Genomic DNA, 19,937 nt, shown 5'->3' with positions numbered 1-19,937 from the left:
ATGACGAGGAGGCAGAAATCTTCATCATCATCCTCCTAATCCTGGTGAAGAACCCAACATTTAGATCTGATTTTATTGTGTCACCAATAATCCGCAATACAAATTCAGATTATTGTTGTGATTGGACTAATGTGAAGTGGTTGATGGACCTTTGAAGCATTAATTAGACCAAAAGTAACACTAATTCTTGGATCCAGAGGCCAGGTGTGTTTTGGTGCCAACACACAAAAGACTGTTGTATCCACTGTGGGCACAGCTCACCTCTGCCCAGCCTGGCTTTTCCAGGACATGAATCCATGTCCAGACCAAGAATTTGGGCGAGAAGTTTTTGAATTTGCCACTTCCAAAGGGGGTCTCTGCCTCACCATAACCACATTGCATTGATGTTCCCCCTCTTTCACCACACCTCCATCAGGAAAGTGAATTGTAACACCCTGAAAAGGGAGGGGAGCTCAGAGAGAAATTATTCTTGGTTGTGTGAAAATTGGCCACAGATGTGTTGTTTTGAGGGCTCCAAAGCCCAGATTTCTCCACCCTCCCAAGGCCCAGAGCAGAGCCTGGGGCTGCACATCCACCCGGGCACGCATGCGCACACACACACGCACACACCGCTTCAGTTTGTATTTTTTTTTCTTAGCAAAAAAATAAAAATTTATTGTCATCTAAAAAAAAAAAAAAAAAAAAAAAATCCATCCTGCCCTTGGAAACTGTGACACAGATTGAGTTCTTTCCAGCCCCACATGCAAATTCACTCTGCCAAGAAAAGAGTCTAAACCAGGTTTCCGACAGCCAAAACACATATTTACAGAGTACGAGAGAACGACAGCTGAAATCACAGTTCTATACATGGAATCAACAACACGTTTTACACCACTGATCACCATTCTGCCAACTTCTACACGGACTAGGGGCGCCTCTGCCCAGTGCCCTTCCTCCTGGGGAAAGCAGGGAAGGGACTGGGCAAGAATTGCCACCAGAAATACTGCAGTGTGTATTATTATTATTTCTTTAAAACGTATACTGTATTTATTTTGTTTTAACATTGGAAGCTACGGAGTGGGGAAGCCCCAGAAATCTCTCCAATGCAGTCACTACTTTGCAGGAATACTTCACCTTTAAAATACTAGGTTTTACATCAGTAACATCTATTTTGCTGTTGCCCATCACTCCAAGGATTATAATAATAACTCTGGAGGAAAACACTGGTAATATTCTTCCTTCTCAGATAGGGGAAAAGGAGGAAGAGAGGAGGTTCAGAGGCTGGTGGAACAGCAAGGGATGACTGAGTCCATTCAGTGTTATGGGCTTCCTCCCAGGGTAAGGAGTTCTCTTCATTGTCTCAGCTGCACAAGCCTTGCCAGTGGCTCAGGTTCAGCTTCAGAGATGTACAAAAGTGTAAAACCCTTCAGCAGGGGATCAGCTGCAGGGACCCCCCAGGGCTGGGATCTGCTTTAAGAAACAGGCTCCAGCTCCAAGACCTTTCCCAGGTCCCTCCCATGGCACAGCAGGCACATGGCTACGGCACCTAAGGCCAGAGAGGAGCTCAAAATGGTCCTGTTAGCCCAAAATGCTAAAATCCCTCAGCTCCTGGCTCTCACCTACAGCTCTGACCCTGCTTGTTGCTCTGGCTCTCCCCAGGCTACTGTTGTCCCAAGCCACCTGCTTCTAGGTTGGTTTTCTGTAATAAGGTAAAAGTTTATTGACCTTTAGGATGCCGTGGTTTCACAACACAACCACAAATCCCTTCCCCCAGCTCTCAGCTCAGAAGTATCTCACCTGCCCAATTTGTCAGCAAGGTCAGCTCTTCTGAAGCTCCCAAAAATCTGGGGAGGAAAATGTCATTATCCACTAAGGAATCTGTGTGAGGAGGCAGGATCCAGATGTGGTTGGGGCTGTTCAGCTGGGCTGCTCCCCAAGGAACCCTGTGGACCCCACTTTTGTTTTTTGAAGCCCCCTCAGCTCTGCTGTGTTACTGTGTGTCCTGTAAAGGGAGTTCCTGCTTCAGAAAGGAAGCCTGACAGTATGTGACAGGGGCTGTACTTATTAGCACCAGGTTTATTTCAGCTCTTTTTACACCATACAAAAGCTGATCACAGACTCTTAAGCCTCAACTGCAGTGCTGTGATTATGGTTTGTCCTTCCTGCATGGAGCAGGCAGCAACAACTGCTGGAGTGGGTCAGGAATGCTGCTCCTTCCCCCTGCTCCCACCTCATTTGGTTCAGAAATTGTCTTTAAATGGCCCACCAGAACATTCACAAAATATGCAAAGATGAAGTTCTCTTTTCCATCTGATGCTTAAGAAAAATTCACATTTCAATATTCCTCTCCTTTTTTTTATATAAAGCAGCAAACAAATTGATAGAAACCTAAATTTAGGAAGTGTTTCTTCAAGAACCAGAGGAAAGTGAGAAAGTCTATGTGCTTGTGCAAAGAGAGTGCTGAGAGAGGTTGGGGTGGGGGCGAGGGAAGGGTCTAGTGCTAATTCCTTCTGGCTGCTCTGCCGTGAGTGCAGTGTGGTAATGGAAAGTTAAAATTTAAGGGCCACAAACAGGTAAAATTCTGAATTCTTTGGTCCTTCAGTATAAGTTTTAAAACAGAGAAACTGTTTTACTCAAAAGGGAAAAACATATTTTCTCTGGCCTGGAATTTTTCCTTGTACCCCAGGGAAATTGGGGGCAAACAGCTCTTTCCCCTTAACCCCCCCAAGTCCTGCACCTCCCCCTGACTGGAAGTCCCATGGAGACAGCCCAGGCTGCCCTCAGGGGACAAATTCCATGTGGAGGGATTCCCTGCTGGAATCACAGAGCTGGTGCTGGACAGATCTGGAAAAAGAGGGTTGGCAAAAGGCAGCATCACCCCTGAGCAGCCCCCGGGGAGGCAGAGGAGCAGAGAAACCCCCACGCTCATAAAAAGTGTTACAAACCATAGCCAAAAACGGGCTGATCAGCTCTGCTGCTTATAAATATTAAAGACCTGATTCAAGAGTTTATTTCCTATGATTTAAGTTAGTTACAAAAAAACATTTTAGTAAATATTTTTGTCTTAATTGGGCTTTTTCCTCCTCCTCCACCCCCGCTTTTAATTTTTTTTTATTTTTTATTTTTCCTAAAAAAAAGAGAAATGTTCACGTATTTTAATAAAAGGTCTTTCCTTAAGATCAGACCAAGGCAGATGTGCTGCCCCATGGCACAGACATTCAAAGGCTATAACCAAACAACATAGCCACAATAGTCACTCAACAGTGTCTCTCCATTAAAAAAAATTAAAAAACCTGATGCTAGTTACAATAAAATACACATGGAAAAAAAGCATTTTTACCAAAAAACCCAAAAACAAGTTAATGGGAAAACATAAAAAAGAACTACACAGAGCTGCACTTAAGAGATCATCTGGGAATGCATATTAACCCCTTCCATGGAGAGGAAAGGTGGAATTATGGAAGCAAACCTAATTATGTGTTTGTATTAAATATGAAGCTTTCTGAGAGGCTCTGGTAAAAATTCAGTTTTCCTACAATAGTGGGCAGCTGGAGGTTCCAGTGCTTTTCCAGGTCATGGAGGGGCAGCACAGGAGCGTCCCCGTGCAAAATAAAAATGTTTAGTCAAGGGAGTGGCCTTTTGGTTGAGATCCCAGCAGGTTACTGCAATCCACCTGATGTGAAAATCCAATGGACACGCTGGTAAGGAAAGTCACAGGAAAGCTCAGCTGCTGGGCAGGTCTGAGCTGGTGGCATTTCTCTGTCCTGCTGGACAATTTCTGTCACCACACATCTCCAGCCCAAGGGTTTCTGGAGCCAGCAACCCACAAACCACCCTTGAGCTGCTGACACAGGCAACAAAAATGTCCTCAGCCTACCTGGAATTGGTTCACGCACTTCAGCACTGACTACGAATCAGGTCCCTGTGGCTAAAACAAAACTAATCTGGTCTGAAACAGTAAAAAGTCTCTAGACAGCTACCAGACAAAGGGGTGCCTGGAGAGAACTAACCTCTGCATCCAAATTTCCTTCATAAAGGGCTCTGGCTCACCCAAGGGCAATACTTCTAAGGCTGTTCAGACCTGGAACATGTTGGCTGCATCAGCAGTGAACATTGGTCACTGAATTTTGGGGCTTGGCTTGCTCTAGGTCCAATATAAAGTTTTTTTTTCCCCTCTTTTCTTCTTTTCATACAAATATACAAAGAGTGTAAAAAATTTAAAAAGTGAACTTTGCTGATTAAATGACAGACAAAGCTCCTGCACATTCAGAGATGGGCAGTGTGAGGCCCTGCAGGCAGGAGCCTGGCAGAGCTCCCATCAGGGAGGACGGCTTTAACCAAGCTGGGTCAGTGAAAGAGCAGGGGGACCGAAGGCTTGAGCAAGTCATTTCAATCCACCTCGATCCTCCCCGTGATCTCAACTCTTCCTCTGGAAAGCACGTGGAAGCCCCTCTTGCCCACTCTAAGTCCTTCTGGAAATAGTCAAAAATTTGTTATCACCTAAATAGAAAAGAGGAGAAACACAGACTCTTTGCAAATGGCCCTTTGATCTGTATTAAAAACAGCTCTCAAAGTTCATCAAGAGTTAGAATTAGTGGGGCACGGGTGAGGGGCAGTTTAGATACGGGATGTAAAATATTAAAAAGTGCTCTGCAACTAATTTTCTGTTTTCATGTGTGCATGTGCGTGTGTGTGCACGTCCCTATGCGTGCACAGCCACGCCCATCCACACACATATATACATATATATATATACACATACATATATATGTACGTATGTATAAAGTTAAAAAGTTCTATAGGATATGATCGGAAGGAGTGTCCTCGGAAGGTCACGACTGCAGAGAGTGGGGCCTGTTGGGGTGGCAGATGGGGCACTCGCCCTTCTCGGCGCACGTCTCGCACAGCACCGCGTGTTGGCACGGCAACACCACCCGGTTCTCCTGCTGACACTTAAGGCATTTCACTGACTGCATCTGAAATACTGCCTGCAAGAGAAGGGGACAGGGCACAGCGTCAGCGTCGCTAATTCCTCCCCGTGACTGCTCCAGGATAGAGCCAATTAAAGAAAGGTGTTTACAGTTTTTTCACAGAAGGTGAAATCTGGAGCCAAAGACAAAGACCGTATGTTTTTTCTCAGTTATATAAGGTCTCAGGTTCATAGGTGGTATAGGGGGCAAGTGACCATAGGGAAGAGAGGAACAGGAAACCAGGCCCCATAGACAATGGGGAAACAGGGAAAATGGATACCATGGGGTGAGTGATGGACTTGCCAAACCCAGAGAGAAGATTGCACAATGTTTGCAAGGAGCCAGGGGGGAGAAGCCTTTGTTACACCTGGGGTATCTTTAATCTTTGCTTGTCCAGGGCAAGGCACTTGGAAATTCCTTTAATGGATCAAGGGATTCCACAACTCCTCTATTTTTACTAACTAAGAAGGCTTCCCCAATGGATTTCTGCAAACACTTAGCAAGGCAGGGAAACACAAGCAAGATGATAAAAACACACAGCACAGTGGCTCGGGGAAGGGCAGGGAGGACTTGCAGCTGTCTACCCTGTTCATCCCCTGAAGCAAAGGTAAAGAAGCACAGTGTGATGCCTTTCAGGATCTTTAGGATCAAGAGAGCAGCTTTGACTGATTTAAACTCAGTACTTTAGGCACAAAGAAGATGGAGTTATCTCCCTGTGAGCCAGCTAGAGCTCACTTTGATTACATCTACCTGGAAATGCTCTGATAGGCTTCTGATTTCTGGGTCTATTAAAGACAAGGGGAAAAGCTGTGACCTGTAGGAGCAGAGAGTGCAGAGCCCTACCCTGCCAGGCCCTGGCACTCACCTTGTCCACTTTCTCCAGGTTTGCCCGCAGCTGTTTCTGCAGAGTGTAGAGCGACGAGAGCGAGAGCGTCTCCAGGTCAGAGAAGGAGCGCAGGAACTGCGGGTCCTGGCCAGTGTGGATCCTCTCCAGCTCCTCCTGCAGCTTCTTCACTTGCAGCTCCAAGGCTTCCCTCTGCTCCCGGGCCAGTTCACATTCCATGTTAGCTGTGTTGGCGCGATCATTTGCCTCCTCTGCCTCCTTTTTCCAAGCATCACAAGCCTGCAAGTTCCAACAAAGAGGGTAAAAGAAGCGGTCTGAAAACCTGGTCTGTCTCCAAAGAGAAACCCAGGCAAAACTATCAATTTCCATACACTCCTCACACCAGTTCTGACCAATCTGCCCTGTTCCCAAATTCTGAAACACGTTTGGAGCCTAACTTCAAGGCACTGCTCATTCCACATATCCCATCTGCTTGGGCTGTGGTTCTACTCATCTGGCTTGCAGCGTTCAGGGGGTGAACTGTGCATACTGACAAATTATGGATCAAAGCTGTGAGAGACTGTCAAACACTTCAGGGCATCTGTTGTAACATGTGGCCTTGCACTTCCAGCACCTGAACACACCAGGCCCGGTGATTTGGTGATTTCCAAGGGAGAGGAAAGAATGCTGAGAACCTGTAAAACCTACAGCTCTGTCCATCACCTCCATGTCCCAAAAGAGCCTGTTGAAAGGCTGACACCCCCTACTCCTTTACACTCCCTAATCCCAGGATTTGCCCAAGTACCTGCTTGGCTTGTTTCCAAGACTCCTCCCACTGCTTTATTGTGCCGTTGGCTTCATCCAGTTCTTGTCGTAGCCGTGCCATCTCCGCAGCACCTGGACCTGACAGAAATGCAGGTGAGGTACTGGGCGAAAAACTCCCCGAAGCAAAGTGTTCCCATATGCTGCTGTTCATCCCATTTAAACCTGTTTCACAGGGAAATAGAGAGGGTTATGTCACAGGTGCTGGCAATTTCCCCATTTCCTCCCTAACCCTGTGAAATCCAGGATTCAAAAATGTGTAAATAGGATAAAAAGTTCAGCTTAAGAATCAGTTTCATCCCCATGCCCCTGGAGTCCATCCTAGAGGGACTTTACAGGGAAATTTCACACCATTAGGCCTCATCTTTAGTGATGCAGGGAGGAACCAACACACTGAGCGGAGGCAACTCTTGAATCAGGCTGTTTTTAGAAGCACCACTTTTACAGCAGAGCTGACTGTCAGCTTGAATGGTCCTTCTTTCAGGAGAACCCCTGACCTGCTTTTATCTCCCCACTTTTCAGTGCAGCACAGCCACCAAAGTTGATTCACAAAGCCCAGGTAGTGCTTCCTTCCACCCTACACCCTGAGAAACTTCTGCTTTTGTCTTCTTAGTGTGGGGCTGAGAAAAAGAGCCTCACTTCCAAACAGTGACACAAAAATGCTCCAAGTCATTACTGTTTCCATACACAAGGAACAGAACTGGAAAATCCTGTTTATAAGCAAGTAGAGACAATAGCATCTGTATCTGCTTCATCCTCTGCACAGTTCTAGCACTGAGCTAGTGAGCAGCATCAGAGAAAACTAATTAGCCATTTTCCTATTTTAGTTTGTTAAAATAAACTCTCTTTTCAGGAAGAAATTCAAGGGTTAGGAGACAAAGGAGTAGAATATCAGTTGTAGACAAAACTGGCTATTTTTCCACAGTCCAATGGTCACACTCTTTCAACAACTTTCACTTAAAATAGGTACCCACACTTTGCATCCAGGGGAAAACTAGTAGGAAAAGGTAATATTGAGACAGAGTGTGGACTCTTACCCACACAGTTTGTTCCAGTTTGATGTGGGAGTCATTTTCATGCAGTGCTCACCACTGGCTGGGAACATTCCTAAATCTGCAATTGATAATTCTGATCTCACAGCAGTTAAACTGTGCCTGCAGGTGAACCCTGGAGTCAACAGCCCCTCACTGAGATCCACCCCAGCACCACTGACTTCCCAGCCAAGACACAAATAGCTACAAAATATACAACTGAAAAATAGTAACTTGTCTTCACCAAGGGCTTGGGCACACAAACTCCTTGAGCAGAGCAGTAAGGGATCTTTGCAGGCTCAGGCCACTTACCACCCATCCATTTCAGCTGCTCTGAAGGGTCCTCAGTTGAAAACAACAAGTTTGAATGGAATCCCAACTCACATTTTGTTTTTTAAACTTCAGTTTTCTTGAATGGGAATCCAGCATGAAGCAGGATGCTGGCAAGCCACAAATTCTGCCACAGTGCTGACCAAGCTGATCTTGTAATTTAACCCCCTCTTTCCATCTGCTGTTCTCATTTCGCATTGGAAGTACCAAGCCCCCTTGGGCAGGAAAGCCTTCTCTGCACATTTTTCACCCAGCACAGTGGAAACCAGCCCAGAACTAGGTATTTTTAACTCAATTTCAATACAAATAAGGGATGAACTACACACTTGACATGTTATGTATGTTCACCAAGTTAAATGGAACAGATGATTGACAACTGCTAAGAAACAATTTAAATATCTTCTCAAAACCCCAGCAAAGGATTTGTTGTGTTTATGGAGAAGTATCTTTTATAAATAAATTATTTAAATGCATTTGTGAATTTCCTGCATTTTTTGGCTTTTTATTTGTATAAACACAGTCAAGATAAACATAACTCATTTCCTCTGAAACAGCAATTCTTCCTTTCCTTACAAAAACTGGGACGAACAGCCAGCCTCCACCTAATTAAGAGCAGAGATGGCTCTGATGTCTTTTATTACAGTAATTGTAAAAGCTGTTAAAGCCAAACAAGCAGCAATGGCAAGCATGGAAGCATGGGCTTGGGCTGTGCAAACAAGGGATGCCTTTTCACAGATAAGTGCATGCAGAAATAGCTTACACAAGCATGTAATCATTTTATTAGGTTAAGCTGAATATTAAAGATTAAAGTGTATCTCAGATTTTAAGAGGCACTTATGTCTAGCATCAATAGAGAGAATTAATATTTACTGTTACAAACAGAAATAGAGCAGAACTGGTGCCCCTGTAGCCTGGAGGCCAAACAGTTTTATTTCTCAAGGTAATTCTGTGTCTTGATAATAAAATAGATTTGTCTGCTAAATTCCCTGTTCTTCCTGATACAGCTGAAGCTCTAAAGTAATTTCTCTTCCTTCAGTCCCTCATGAAGGAGAAAGACCCTCGAGGAGGGGAAGGAGCAAAGGGGACAAAACTGGAACACTGACTTTTTGGAAAGTCCAGGCTGCAGAACCAGTGCAGTGTGTCAAAGAGGAGAAAGTTCCTGTGGCCTAGGCCTGCTCTAGAGCTCCTAGAAGCCAATCTGTCCCACAGGCAGCCCCAAGGGCAAACTGCCATCCCTACCTAAACTAAGCCAAGATGAGGAGCCAGCTCTGAGTTCTATATGAAGTCTCAGTAAAGCACCACTGGAAAAGGCAGAGCTCTTTTCCCTGAAAGGCGTCATCAGAGCAAGGCAATTAACCTATCTGCCCCTTTTTCCCAGCCTAGAAACAAGGGAAGTAGAGGGAATTGCTCCCTTCTTCATGAGGTATTAGCTGACTTTTGGTAAAACAGCCTCTAGTCCCATTGCTGTTCTCATGGGAAGAAGAGATACATGGCAGCAGTGAAATAACACATTGAAATTAAAGCCAACTGAAAAGAAAATACTTACATGGCACAGACAGGCATGTACATGGGACACACACACTGTGCATTTACCTAATGATCCATGAGAAGCTGATGTCCCCAGGAACGTGTTTTCTGACTGGCTTAAGTGTCCCTGGGGCTGATGGAGGAAATGCGATGAGAGGCTGACCGGTGGAGAAGGAGAGGCAGAGTGAAAGGAGGCAGAGCTTCCAAGGGACCCGGGGATATTTACAGGAGCAGAACTTTGCAGCAAACTCCCACCTGGACAAAGAACACACAGAGAGGATGGCTATGTATGACCATGAGGTGTGGGCACAGGCAGGAGTTCAGAGCAGGAGGTGTCAGGTTCCCTTTCTCCTCCCTGAGCCCTTCGGGATTCCCTCCACTTCTCCTGAGGTTTCATTCCCCTCTCAGTCTTTAGGAGGAGCACTGAAGCTGCCATCCCATGACCCACATAGCTTCAAACCCTCCACAATTCAATGGATTACTCTTTCAGTGGCCAAAGGAACAAAAGGTTTTCTGAGCAAGCTCAGTCCCTGTCAGCCTAAAGATGAATTTGGTATCTGGTGAAATACTTTGTCATGAAAAATTCACTTCTAAGACACGTGCCTCTGCCTTTAATACTTCTAAACAACCTGTAGTGAGAAGACCACTGTGAGGGGTGAGCTCATGATCTCAACCACTAAAAACCAGTGACTGACTAGCTGTAGTCACACATACCTGACTTCCTGGATCTATCAGTAATAAAAAACCCCAAATAAACAAAAGCCTAACCACAAAATACATCAACTTCCCTTACACCAGAAGTTGTTCTGCCTGCCACTCACAGATTTAGGGAGATCTCAGCCCTGCTCTCTCCTCATCTATGTCCCTCCTTAGGTCACCAGGTAACACCCAGGTCTGATGTGAAGAGAGGGAGAAGGGGAGGATCCCTAAGGCACTGCAGGTGAGGAGCAGCAGCAGCAGGGCTGGCAGCAGACAGGGACTGTAAACCTCCAACAGGCTCTAGGCTTTGGCAGGGAAGTGGAAGTGATATTCTTTCCACAGGTCCTTTCCTACCTCAATACAGCTCCAGGCAGTGCAGTTTCCTTGGAAACCTTCAGACAATCAGAGTTAGCTCCTGTTCAAACACCTGCTTTACACAGCAAGGGTAGCCAGAAACTACAACCACTTCCAAAAAAGTTACGAGATGTTTCTTTTTCCCCTGACACCCATCAGTGACAGGTAGAAGAGGCCTCAGCCTACCTCCATGTACCAAAATGAGACAGACATTACAGGAACCAAATCAGCAGACCATGATGACACTCTGACAGATGGATGGCATTACCAGGTCAGTGAGTTTCCTGTTACAGCTAGGGAGAGTTTTCTGCTTAAGATGCAAATTGTTATACTTTGGCCTGATTTGAAATGCATCAGATGCCTTCTAGAGTCCACTTACACACTCAAAAAAAAAAAAAAAAAAAAAAAAAGAAAAAAAAAAGAAAAAAAAAGAAAAAAAAAAGAAAAAAATAAATTAAAAAAAAGGATTTAAAAAGGGGGAAAAATCAGGCAAGTCCCATTCAGTCTCAAGAAACATCCACAAGACACCTGGGCCCAATGGCAACAACTCAGCTCTGCTAGTCAGTAAGGGCAAGCTCTCACTTCAAAGATGCTCAGGGGTTGCCAGAGTTTGTTGTAATTGCTGTTTTAACCAATGTAATTTTGGGACTGGTTTTAGAGCTTGGTTGGGCTGGCTCCACTGAGGTGACTGGGCAACACTGCTTGGCAGAAGATAAAGAAAGCTCTGTTGCTTTCATGTACCTATCATGATGCCACTCGTGTGGGGCACTGTGCTGCTGTCAAATGTCTTCTCCAGGGCAGCCACTCCGAATTCATTCAGGTCCAGGTCATCCAAGGCAGACTCTGCCAGACACAGAGGTACCAATTATGTTATAAAGGACCAACAATTTCAAGAGATAGGATGGCCCAAAGAGCCTACATGCAGAGGAGCCTGTGCTCTCTACCTCTCAGGGCCCTACTCTCCATCCTGTTCTCTGATGGTTTGGCAGAAGTGTCATGGGCAGCTTTTCAGTTCAGGTTCTTTAACCTGACCTGTTTCTTTCTTTTGTCTTAAAGTATTCCCAAATTGTATATGAAAACAAAAATCTGATGAATTAACAGCAAATCCCATAAATCTTCCCCAAACTGCTCTTTTAAGTCTGTCCCTTATACACAGGAACACTGGCTTATGGCATGTCTGGGTCTGGTTTGTGCTTTGTCCCTGCTTTCCTGAAAAGCCACTTGGAAAAGAAATGCCAGGAGAAGGGAACACTTGAAAAACATCTCTGAGGTTCATATATTGGGTAAAATAAAGCTTATTAATTCCTGAAACTGTTATATCTATTTGAACATGCCTCATCACTAATGATGATCAATATAATTCCATCCCACACATGCCCACTCATTTCTATTATTATTTTTAACAAATTAGTGAGATCACCTCAGAAACGTTACATTTAATTAAAAAAAGGAAAAAAAGAAAAAAAAAAAGATGAAGAAAAACAGGTGACCAAAAAGCTTGTGCCTATCTAAGAGTGACTCCACTCTATGGACTCTCCTGCTTTCCTTTCTCTTACAGCCTCTGTCCTACACGCTACAAAGGGCAAAGTCCTTACAATCTACCTGGTGGTAGCTCTGGCTATAAAATTATAATTTAGAACTGAGGGGTTGTAACTGTGTGGAAAATGCCCCTATGATTTCCTGCCTAGTCCAAGAGCTCTTTGTCACTTTGACAAAGCTAAAACTAAGGCCCTTTTACACCATGTGACATTCTGAGTGAGTGGCTCAGAGGCCTTCAGTTGGTCCCATGGGTGAATTTCATCCAAAATGACCTGCAGGAAACATCAGATGTGTCACAGTCACAGAACAAGCTTCAGGAATCTGCCAGCACCGACAGACACGGAAAACTGGAGGTCACTGGAACACCCACGTTATTCCAAGTCTCATACCTGGCCATCCATGGCTGAGGAAGCCCTATTTCCATAAGTGAAAAAGGCAAAGTTACCTATGACAGACTCAACGGTGTCACTGGTTGGATAGAAGGGAAGGGCATTGGCATTCATGCCTGGAATGCTGCTGGTGCCGGCGGGGCTCGGGGGCGTTGCAGCCAGACTGGAGGTGATACTAGAGGAGATGCTGGATGTCAGTGGGCTCCCCACGGGGAGAATGCCCAGGATGTCCTGAAACAAGAGCGTGAAAAGCCAAAGAGGTAGGAAATAAAACATCTATACAGAACAACCCCTTCAGAAACGTGCAGGAAGGAGCCAAATGCCAGCAGCAAACCTGTCTCCTGCCTGCTTCCAACCTGACAGATGGCTACTGCTACCACTGGGCTGGGGGTGGGGAGAGATTAACAGCTTTTCTTTAATTTCTGTCGACTGCTCTCCATTCCATGCCCCCTCCCACCCTCCCCAGTATTCTGAACATCTTTCAGGCTGCCCCAGAATTAACTCCTGTGACCCACAGGTTGCATGCAATCACAGCCATGGGCCACACAATCACTCACAGCCTTAGTTCAGCACACGACTTAGAACCTGATATTAAATTCTCTTTGCCAAATCCTTGAACTTAGATGACTCCAGAGATCCATTCCAGCTCAATTTTCTGTAATTTGAAGACTCTCTCCTACACAGTCCAGCCTTACGAATCTACCCTGAATTCACTCAGGTCTAACTACTCACAAATAACACCTCCAGCAAATCATCCCATCTTCATAAAGTAATCCCTCCAGCTGAGCAGCCCTAATGGTGTCTGGACTGTTATTTACTCCCTGCAGAGCTGTCTGGATCCACAGATTTCACTGTGGTGCTGGAAGCCCTGAGCTGGGTTCAGAGCCCTGCCAGCAGTTCTGTACCTGTTTGGGCTGTAACAAAGGTTGCTCCTGGCTCCTGTGCTCCAGGGAGTGGGACTTCATTTTTGCTTGCTGCAGTAAAGAAACAAAACAAAAGATAAGCAGAGGGATTATTTAGCAAAATTAAAAATGGCTGATTGCTGGCTTTGGGGAGGCCATGGGAAACACAGTCCTCTCCTCTTTTGGGATGTTCAAGACACTGAAGAATTCAGAGAGAGGATGAGCACAGCAAACTGAAAACATTCCAGGTAATTTGCTTTCTGTATGCCAAGACATTACCCCTAGAGTTATGCAGAGACTTGTCACAGCGACATTTGCCTTTAATGCTGCTGTAAGACCCCTGCTAGCACAAAGCACATCCTAAGAACCAAGACCCCAAGATCAAAACCAAATTATTTTGCCTTGCTATAACTAACTCATCAGCCCTACTAGCATCTAAAGCAACTCAGAAAGGGCCAGAAATGGTAGGAGGCACACTGCATTGTTAAAATATGCAAGTAGTTTTCAGTTGGGGAAAATAAAATATGTAGATTATGTTTTCCCTCAAACTTTTCCAACTCCCAGCTAGGATTGCAAAGTAATACACAGTGATAACTAACCAATTTTCAAAGCAACATCATCAAACTAATTTGATAAAAAAATCCTCCCCTCATCCATTAACACAGGAGCTCAGAGTCAGAAAACATAAGTGAAGCCAAGGCTGTCTGGAACTGTATGAATGCCAATACACATTTAGAATCCCACTATCCAGGCTAAAAATTCAGCTTAAGGTCCTTTCAGCATTATATCCTTAATGGGTTTCAACTCTCTTGCCTTGCAACATCAGCCAGTTCTGCTGGAATTCAGTGGGGAAATGGCCTGAGGAGCCTGTCAATGTGTAACAATCTGTCTGCAGGCCTTGCTCCCTTCCTCCTGTGCTGTGACATGGCACAGGGAGATCAATCCCACCTTCTGTGCACAGAGAGGCAGCAAAGAAGTGCTGGGAATCAGCCCTGCTGGTTCACTCACTCTCCAACCACCCCAGTGTGAAACACAGACACGTTCCAGCCATAAAGCAAGCTTGATTTTTATCCTAAATCCAGGCAAGCACCATCTCTGCAGGAAACTGAGGCACGATGTGTAACAGCAGCACGTGAGGCACCACCCTGAGCTGAAGTGGACACCCCTTGACTTCTCAGCCTGGACAGTCTCATGACAAAGGTAAATGAAAGCTGGAGAGGGGTGACGTAACCAGACAGGCAAAAGAGCAGCAGAAGAATTCCTCCCTTGGTTTTATTTCATTAAATCACTTTCTCAGCTCAGCTCTATGGCCATGGGCAGATGTAGATGTCAAAGGCTGGCAGAGGGGCAGTTGGGAGGTGGACACAAAGATCCTCCTGCAGTGGGGACTGTTCTCTCAGTCTTCCCTGAACGTGTTCACAGCACAGGAGCCCATGATGGGCTCACTCTCCTTTGTGTGTGAGAGCACACTCTGAGTGCCTCTGTGTGTGTTTGATAACGCTCCTGCTGCATTATCCAGCACAGCCCTGCCCTGTCTGACACTCATCTGAACAGAAACTGTGCTATCTCAGACGTCAGCAGCTGAGGGGAGGGCACACACAGCCGTGCCCCCACTGAGAGGCTTCCTGCCAACGTGGGGAGCTGCCTCTGCTGCAGTTAAGTCTTACTGGAAGCACTTTTTTTTTCTTTAAGGAGGAGAAAAGTGAACATATTTCCAAGTTAGCCCCAATTCCCACTGCCTGGAATTCATACAACGCAAGGGGAAAAAGAGCAAACAAAATGTTACCACTAAGCCTGTCTCCTTTAGCTCTGAATAACATAAGAAAGGGCACAGACATTCAAAGGACAGGCTGAAATTCTCCAGCTCTCTCTGTTGCAGTCAGGGAAGAGAACAAGGGACATAAATTATGAGTGAAACTAAATGGTTTCTGACCAGCATGGAACAAACCTACTGTGCTGTGTGTCAAGACTTGGGAACGACTGCTGGTCATGGCATTCAAGTCCTTCCAGTGCAGCCAGCATTTTTCCAGCTTGCTAAATCTTTTGGGACTTGGGAAAAGTATTTTTAGCTTTAACTGCTGGTTCAGGCTTACCACAAACTATGTGGAATCTATTAAGACAGAAGGTGTATTTTTCATTCTAATAAGTTAGAAACTATTTGCACCAATTCTACAGGGGAAAAATGACAAGCCCATTGCAGAACTGAGCCAAATGTCTCCTCTGATGTTTTCATATAGGAGCTGACAAAGTTAAATGTCTTATTATTGGTCTAATTTACAGGGTATTTGAGAATCTCTGGTGCCCACTGCAGCCAAAGGGAATTACAGCAGAATTTAAAAAGTAAGTAATTATGGATTAAAGTAAAATTAAATCAGGACACTTATGAGACACCTAATTTTGTCTGTAGAAGCCTAGCAATAAAGCAACTGTGATTACTTCTGTCTATACCTTAATAGCTATTTATTCCTATTTAACACAGGTTTTGCTTAATTAAAGCCACATAATTAAGCAGTTACGTGAATACAGTATCTCTGTAGCACAGATCTGACTTCAGATACAAATGCTCATCATCTGGCCCTCCTTTCAGAAGTCCTATTCATGCTCCATCCCCTTTCTCCATGGCTTAGGCTTGCTGCCCATTTTCTCCAAAGCAGGGCCTCCTTGGCAGCCTGCCTCTGCTGGCAGCAGACAGGGGTTCTCTCAGTCCTTCAGCCCTGGGTTCACTCCTCCTTTGCAGCAGAGGCCACAGAGAACGAGGACATGTTTTTCCTTTTGTTTCTAAACAACTGTTACAAGCTGCTGTGCCTGCAAGAAGTGCCAGGATCACAGCATGCTCTGCTCTTTACCCCCAAAGACGTGTTGCATCAATTTGCAGTTTCCTAAGGCACATCCCCCTTAAGGCAGACAAAGGGAGCATTGATAAGAGAGCACACATGCATATAGCTTAATCTGGATTTGTCACTGCATCATTTTAATTAGACTAAACAGTGCTCAAGACTGGCCCTACTGCAAAGCTTGGCCATATTTTCCCAAAGCCATAAAAATAAATAAAACCCTTGGAGTCTGCTTCTAAATTCAACTACTTTATGCAAGGCCTTGTCTGTACAGGATATTTCCACAGTTTTCTCACAGCAGTACAGGCTCATTAAGACTGACTTTTTTAATGTCACAGACCAAAGTTAAAATATGGTCAGGCTGAAAGCAGCACTTCTTGTCCTCTCTACTCTCAGGCAACACAGACCTGGTATTCCTATCTCTTTTTATACTCTTGTCCAAAAGAACTTGTAGGAGATACCTACAAGGTATCTTCTTATACAGGAAGCACCTCCTTATACAATTAGCTATTCCCCTCCCCTTAAATCAAGATAAAATTACAAACTCAATAAGAAATAAAAACTGAAATAAAAACCCAAGCTCTAGCTGGGGCTCAGGTTGGAAGGGGTGGTGCAGAGAAACTAATAATTTTAACATCTAGAAAGGACATTCACAGCAAGAAGCTGACTGTGAAAAAGCTCATGTATGGCAAAAGAGCTGGAAGAGACTGTTCCAGGCCTAGGGAGCAGCATGAGTAAGGCATGACACCAGGAAGAAGACTGAGGAAGCAGCAAGGCAAGACTGGGATATCCAAAAGGGATAAGAGGGAATGTCATTAAGAGATGTGGGCTGGGTAATACTCAGAGGGTTCTTCAAAGAAGAATGAGGACTTCTAATTTAATACAGAAGCCACAGGAGAGAGTCAAGGATCAGAATGATTCAGCCACAGAAGCGAGAGACAACTAACATGACATCTTTAATGCACCAGAGGTATGGTGAACAGGACAAACCAAGTCACAGAGATCAAGGTAAGAGTTTGGAGTGGGAAGATAGAAAGAAGGATGAGTTTCCATGAGACAATACAGCAAAAGACACAGCAACTTTTGGCAAGGACCTAAACATGGAAAAAGAAAGAGCAAGATGTGATGTGGGAAGCTACCCAGGGTCAACACAAGACAGAAGTTGAGAAGGGTTAGGAAAACAGGCAGCAGCTTGACTTCTACAGACTGAGTGTGTGATGGCAGCAAGGGAGACAAGACCAGATGTGAGATGAAAGAGGCTGGAAGGGAGGATGAAAACAAGAGCAGAGATCCAGAAACTGCTCCTATGAGAATAGTGCTTCCTCACCTTTGTTCCATCAGAAACAAAACCCCATTCGAGGTAGACTGGGCAATTTCTCATTCTTTCTAATCCCCCCCAACTCTTCCAGCCAATATTCCCACTAACCTGGCATTTGAAACTCTTCAAATACTCGGCCCCCACCTGATCTTCTCGCTCAAACCCCGGGGCTTTCTTGTAGCTGCCGGCTGCTGTGACTGAGTCTGGAGGAAAACCAATGGTCTCCAAGCTGTGGGGCTTCCCAATGGCACCAGGAGGAGACCCACATATATTAGATGGGCTTCCAAGACTGCTGTTCCTACAAAGAATCTAACAGAGGGAACAAGTGTCAGGAAAGTACAGCCAGATAGCAGGACCCACTCAAAGAGAGGCACCCATGGAAGTGCTCAATCACATCACTGTTTGTAGATCCATTACACTGACAGCCAACACAACCATACAAGATTCCAGTAAACACTCATTAAAAAAACAGGGAAAAGCTCACTGAATTTACACAGTCTCACAATTATGGTTTTATTGTTGTTACTTTGGAGTGCAGTCTTGTAAAATCTATCCTACATCTCTCATTATTCTTTCTGAGGCCTCAGAGGTGACTGATCAGGTTCCCCACAGGACTGTAACACTCTTCTCTTTCCTTAGACTACAGTGTGTCCTGCCTGACTCTGGGTAGTGGTGTGGAACCTGGAAGGATGCTGTGGAAGTCACAACAATCAGGCACGTATGAGCTACATGTAATACTGGTTTTTTTGCTTTCCAGTTGGAAATCTCAAAGTTTTAATGCAGACACAAATCAGGTATCAACAGCTGCATTAAAAAAAACCACAATGATTTCCAACACTTCCACTCTTTGGACTAATACCAGGGATCACAATCACATGCAACAAGGCTAGTTTTGCACTGTAGATGAAGCCACAGACAGCAGCAAAGGAAGTTGAGTTTTAGAGAATGTGTCCACCTGGATGAACACAAATATCCCATTTCTCTGGGACAAGAAATTATTTGCCTCCACTGCAAGCACGACTGTGCTTCAGACATCACAGATTCAAATGTGGCACAGTCTGGGCTGGCATTAGGGAAAAAAAAAGGAGCAGCCTACAATGTTTTTATTTTATTTTTATACAGACATTCTGCTGTCCACGCTTCCCTACAGTCGCAAAGATAACTACTCACTGTGGTGGAGGTGGGGCTAGTTGGCAGAGTTCCTGATTTATTCCACACCTACAGTACAAATACAAAACAGAACAGGCCACGTGAGGCTGGCTGCTACAGGGACCTTTTCCTCTGATTAATTCATCATGTAAAATGATCACCAGCAAAGCCATATTTGTTTGCAAGCTACATGCAGATGCCCTGTGATGAAGTCATAGACAGACATGTGTTGCCATTTGGCACATATCCAAGGATTAGGAAAGACTGTTTAAAAGACTAAGAGCTTGAGATAGACAAGACCTAAACAGCCTAAAAGTAGGAGATATCTTCAACTGCCCTGAAGTTTTCAGAGAATTTAAACGATACCTTCATTTCATGGAGGGGTTTTGGGTTTTATTGCTTTCCAATGTTATTTATTAAGAGACAATATTATGTCCAGACTTTTCAAGATCTGTTTGGAATTCTACTTGTAATTCAATTCAGGACAACTATGAACCACTAGGTTGGCTCAAACACAGCTTCTCTCTTCAAATAAAGCAGAGGTCCTAGATGTGTTCATCTCAGTATGACCAGTTTTGAATGAGTTAAATTCATCTCACTGTACCTTCTCAAAATCTCAGCCAACCATTTGAAAAGGTTACACACCTTATCAAGTGCAGTACAAACAGGAAAGGCTTAATGAAAAAAAAAAAAAAAAGCTAAGTAAAAATGTAGTCTAGCATTCCATGGGTTTCTAATCTGCCTCTGAAGATCTCTTCAGCACTTAGACATCTCCTTTCTTGTGTGGACAACTAACTACCAACAATCTGGGGCATTACTGAAACATATCCCAGAGTTCAGTTATCTGCAGAAGTACAAGAGGGAGGGAACTAAGGATATCCTATAATGCAACACACAATATGCACAGGCTGAGGCTCTGAGATTACATATGTAAACAATCTCAATTGTAGATATGTACTTTAGAGGCTGTTGGCTCACAGCCTTTAATTATAGGTCTTGGAAGCTAAGCCCAATATGTACCTCCAGACAGGAAGGAGTTGGACCTCATGTGCGGATGTATTCCACTTTCCTGAGAGTACATCAACAAACCCTGCACAGAAAGGAAGGCCTAGAATTTTTATAGGTGAGAGGAAAATACTAAACCCACTGAATGTATGTTCTAAAAAGCCAGATCCCTCTAAAAAGCATGGAGCTGACAACTAAAAGAAAAGTCTCATATTCTCTGGGTTTTTGGATACTTTTCTTGGGAGGAAGAACAGTGACTTAGAGAA

At 44.6% G+C, this 19,937-nt stretch overlaps 1 protein-coding gene across 1 annotated transcript in view; it reads right to left on the bottom strand.

Annotated features, from left to right (window-relative positions):
* Nucleotides 1-364: 364 nt before the first annotated feature.
* Nucleotides 365-19,937, bottom strand: part of UNK (unk zinc finger) — a gene marked incomplete at its 5' end in the record, with an annotated part of 47,777 nt that continues 28,204 nt past the window's right edge. Inside the window, 9 exons of the mRNA XM_083874709.1 lie at nt 365-4,967; nt 5,815-6,072; nt 6,578-6,759; nt 9,549-9,737; nt 11,277-11,378; nt 12,520-12,694; nt 13,369-13,437; nt 17,626-17,826; nt 18,688-18,735. Of these exons, the coding sequence (XP_083730835.1) occupies nt 4,812-4,967; nt 5,815-6,072; nt 6,578-6,759; nt 9,549-9,737; nt 11,277-11,378; nt 12,520-12,694; nt 13,369-13,437; nt 17,626-17,826; nt 18,688-18,735 (1,380 nt within the window). The 3' untranslated portion in view covers nt 365-4,811. The remainder of the gene's footprint in view (nt 4,968-5,814; nt 6,073-6,577; nt 6,760-9,548; nt 9,738-11,276; nt 11,379-12,519; nt 12,695-13,368; nt 13,438-17,625; nt 17,827-18,687; nt 18,736-19,937) is intronic.

The sequence above is a fragment of the Zosterops lateralis genome (assembly GCF_965231275.1).
Source record: "Zosterops lateralis genome assembly, chromosome: 18".
Taxonomy (NCBI): domain Eukaryota; kingdom Metazoa; phylum Chordata; class Aves; order Passeriformes; family Zosteropidae; genus Zosterops; species Zosterops lateralis.
Note: the sequence above shows the minus strand (reverse complement) of the source record. Positions and strands in the feature narration are given on the sequence as shown.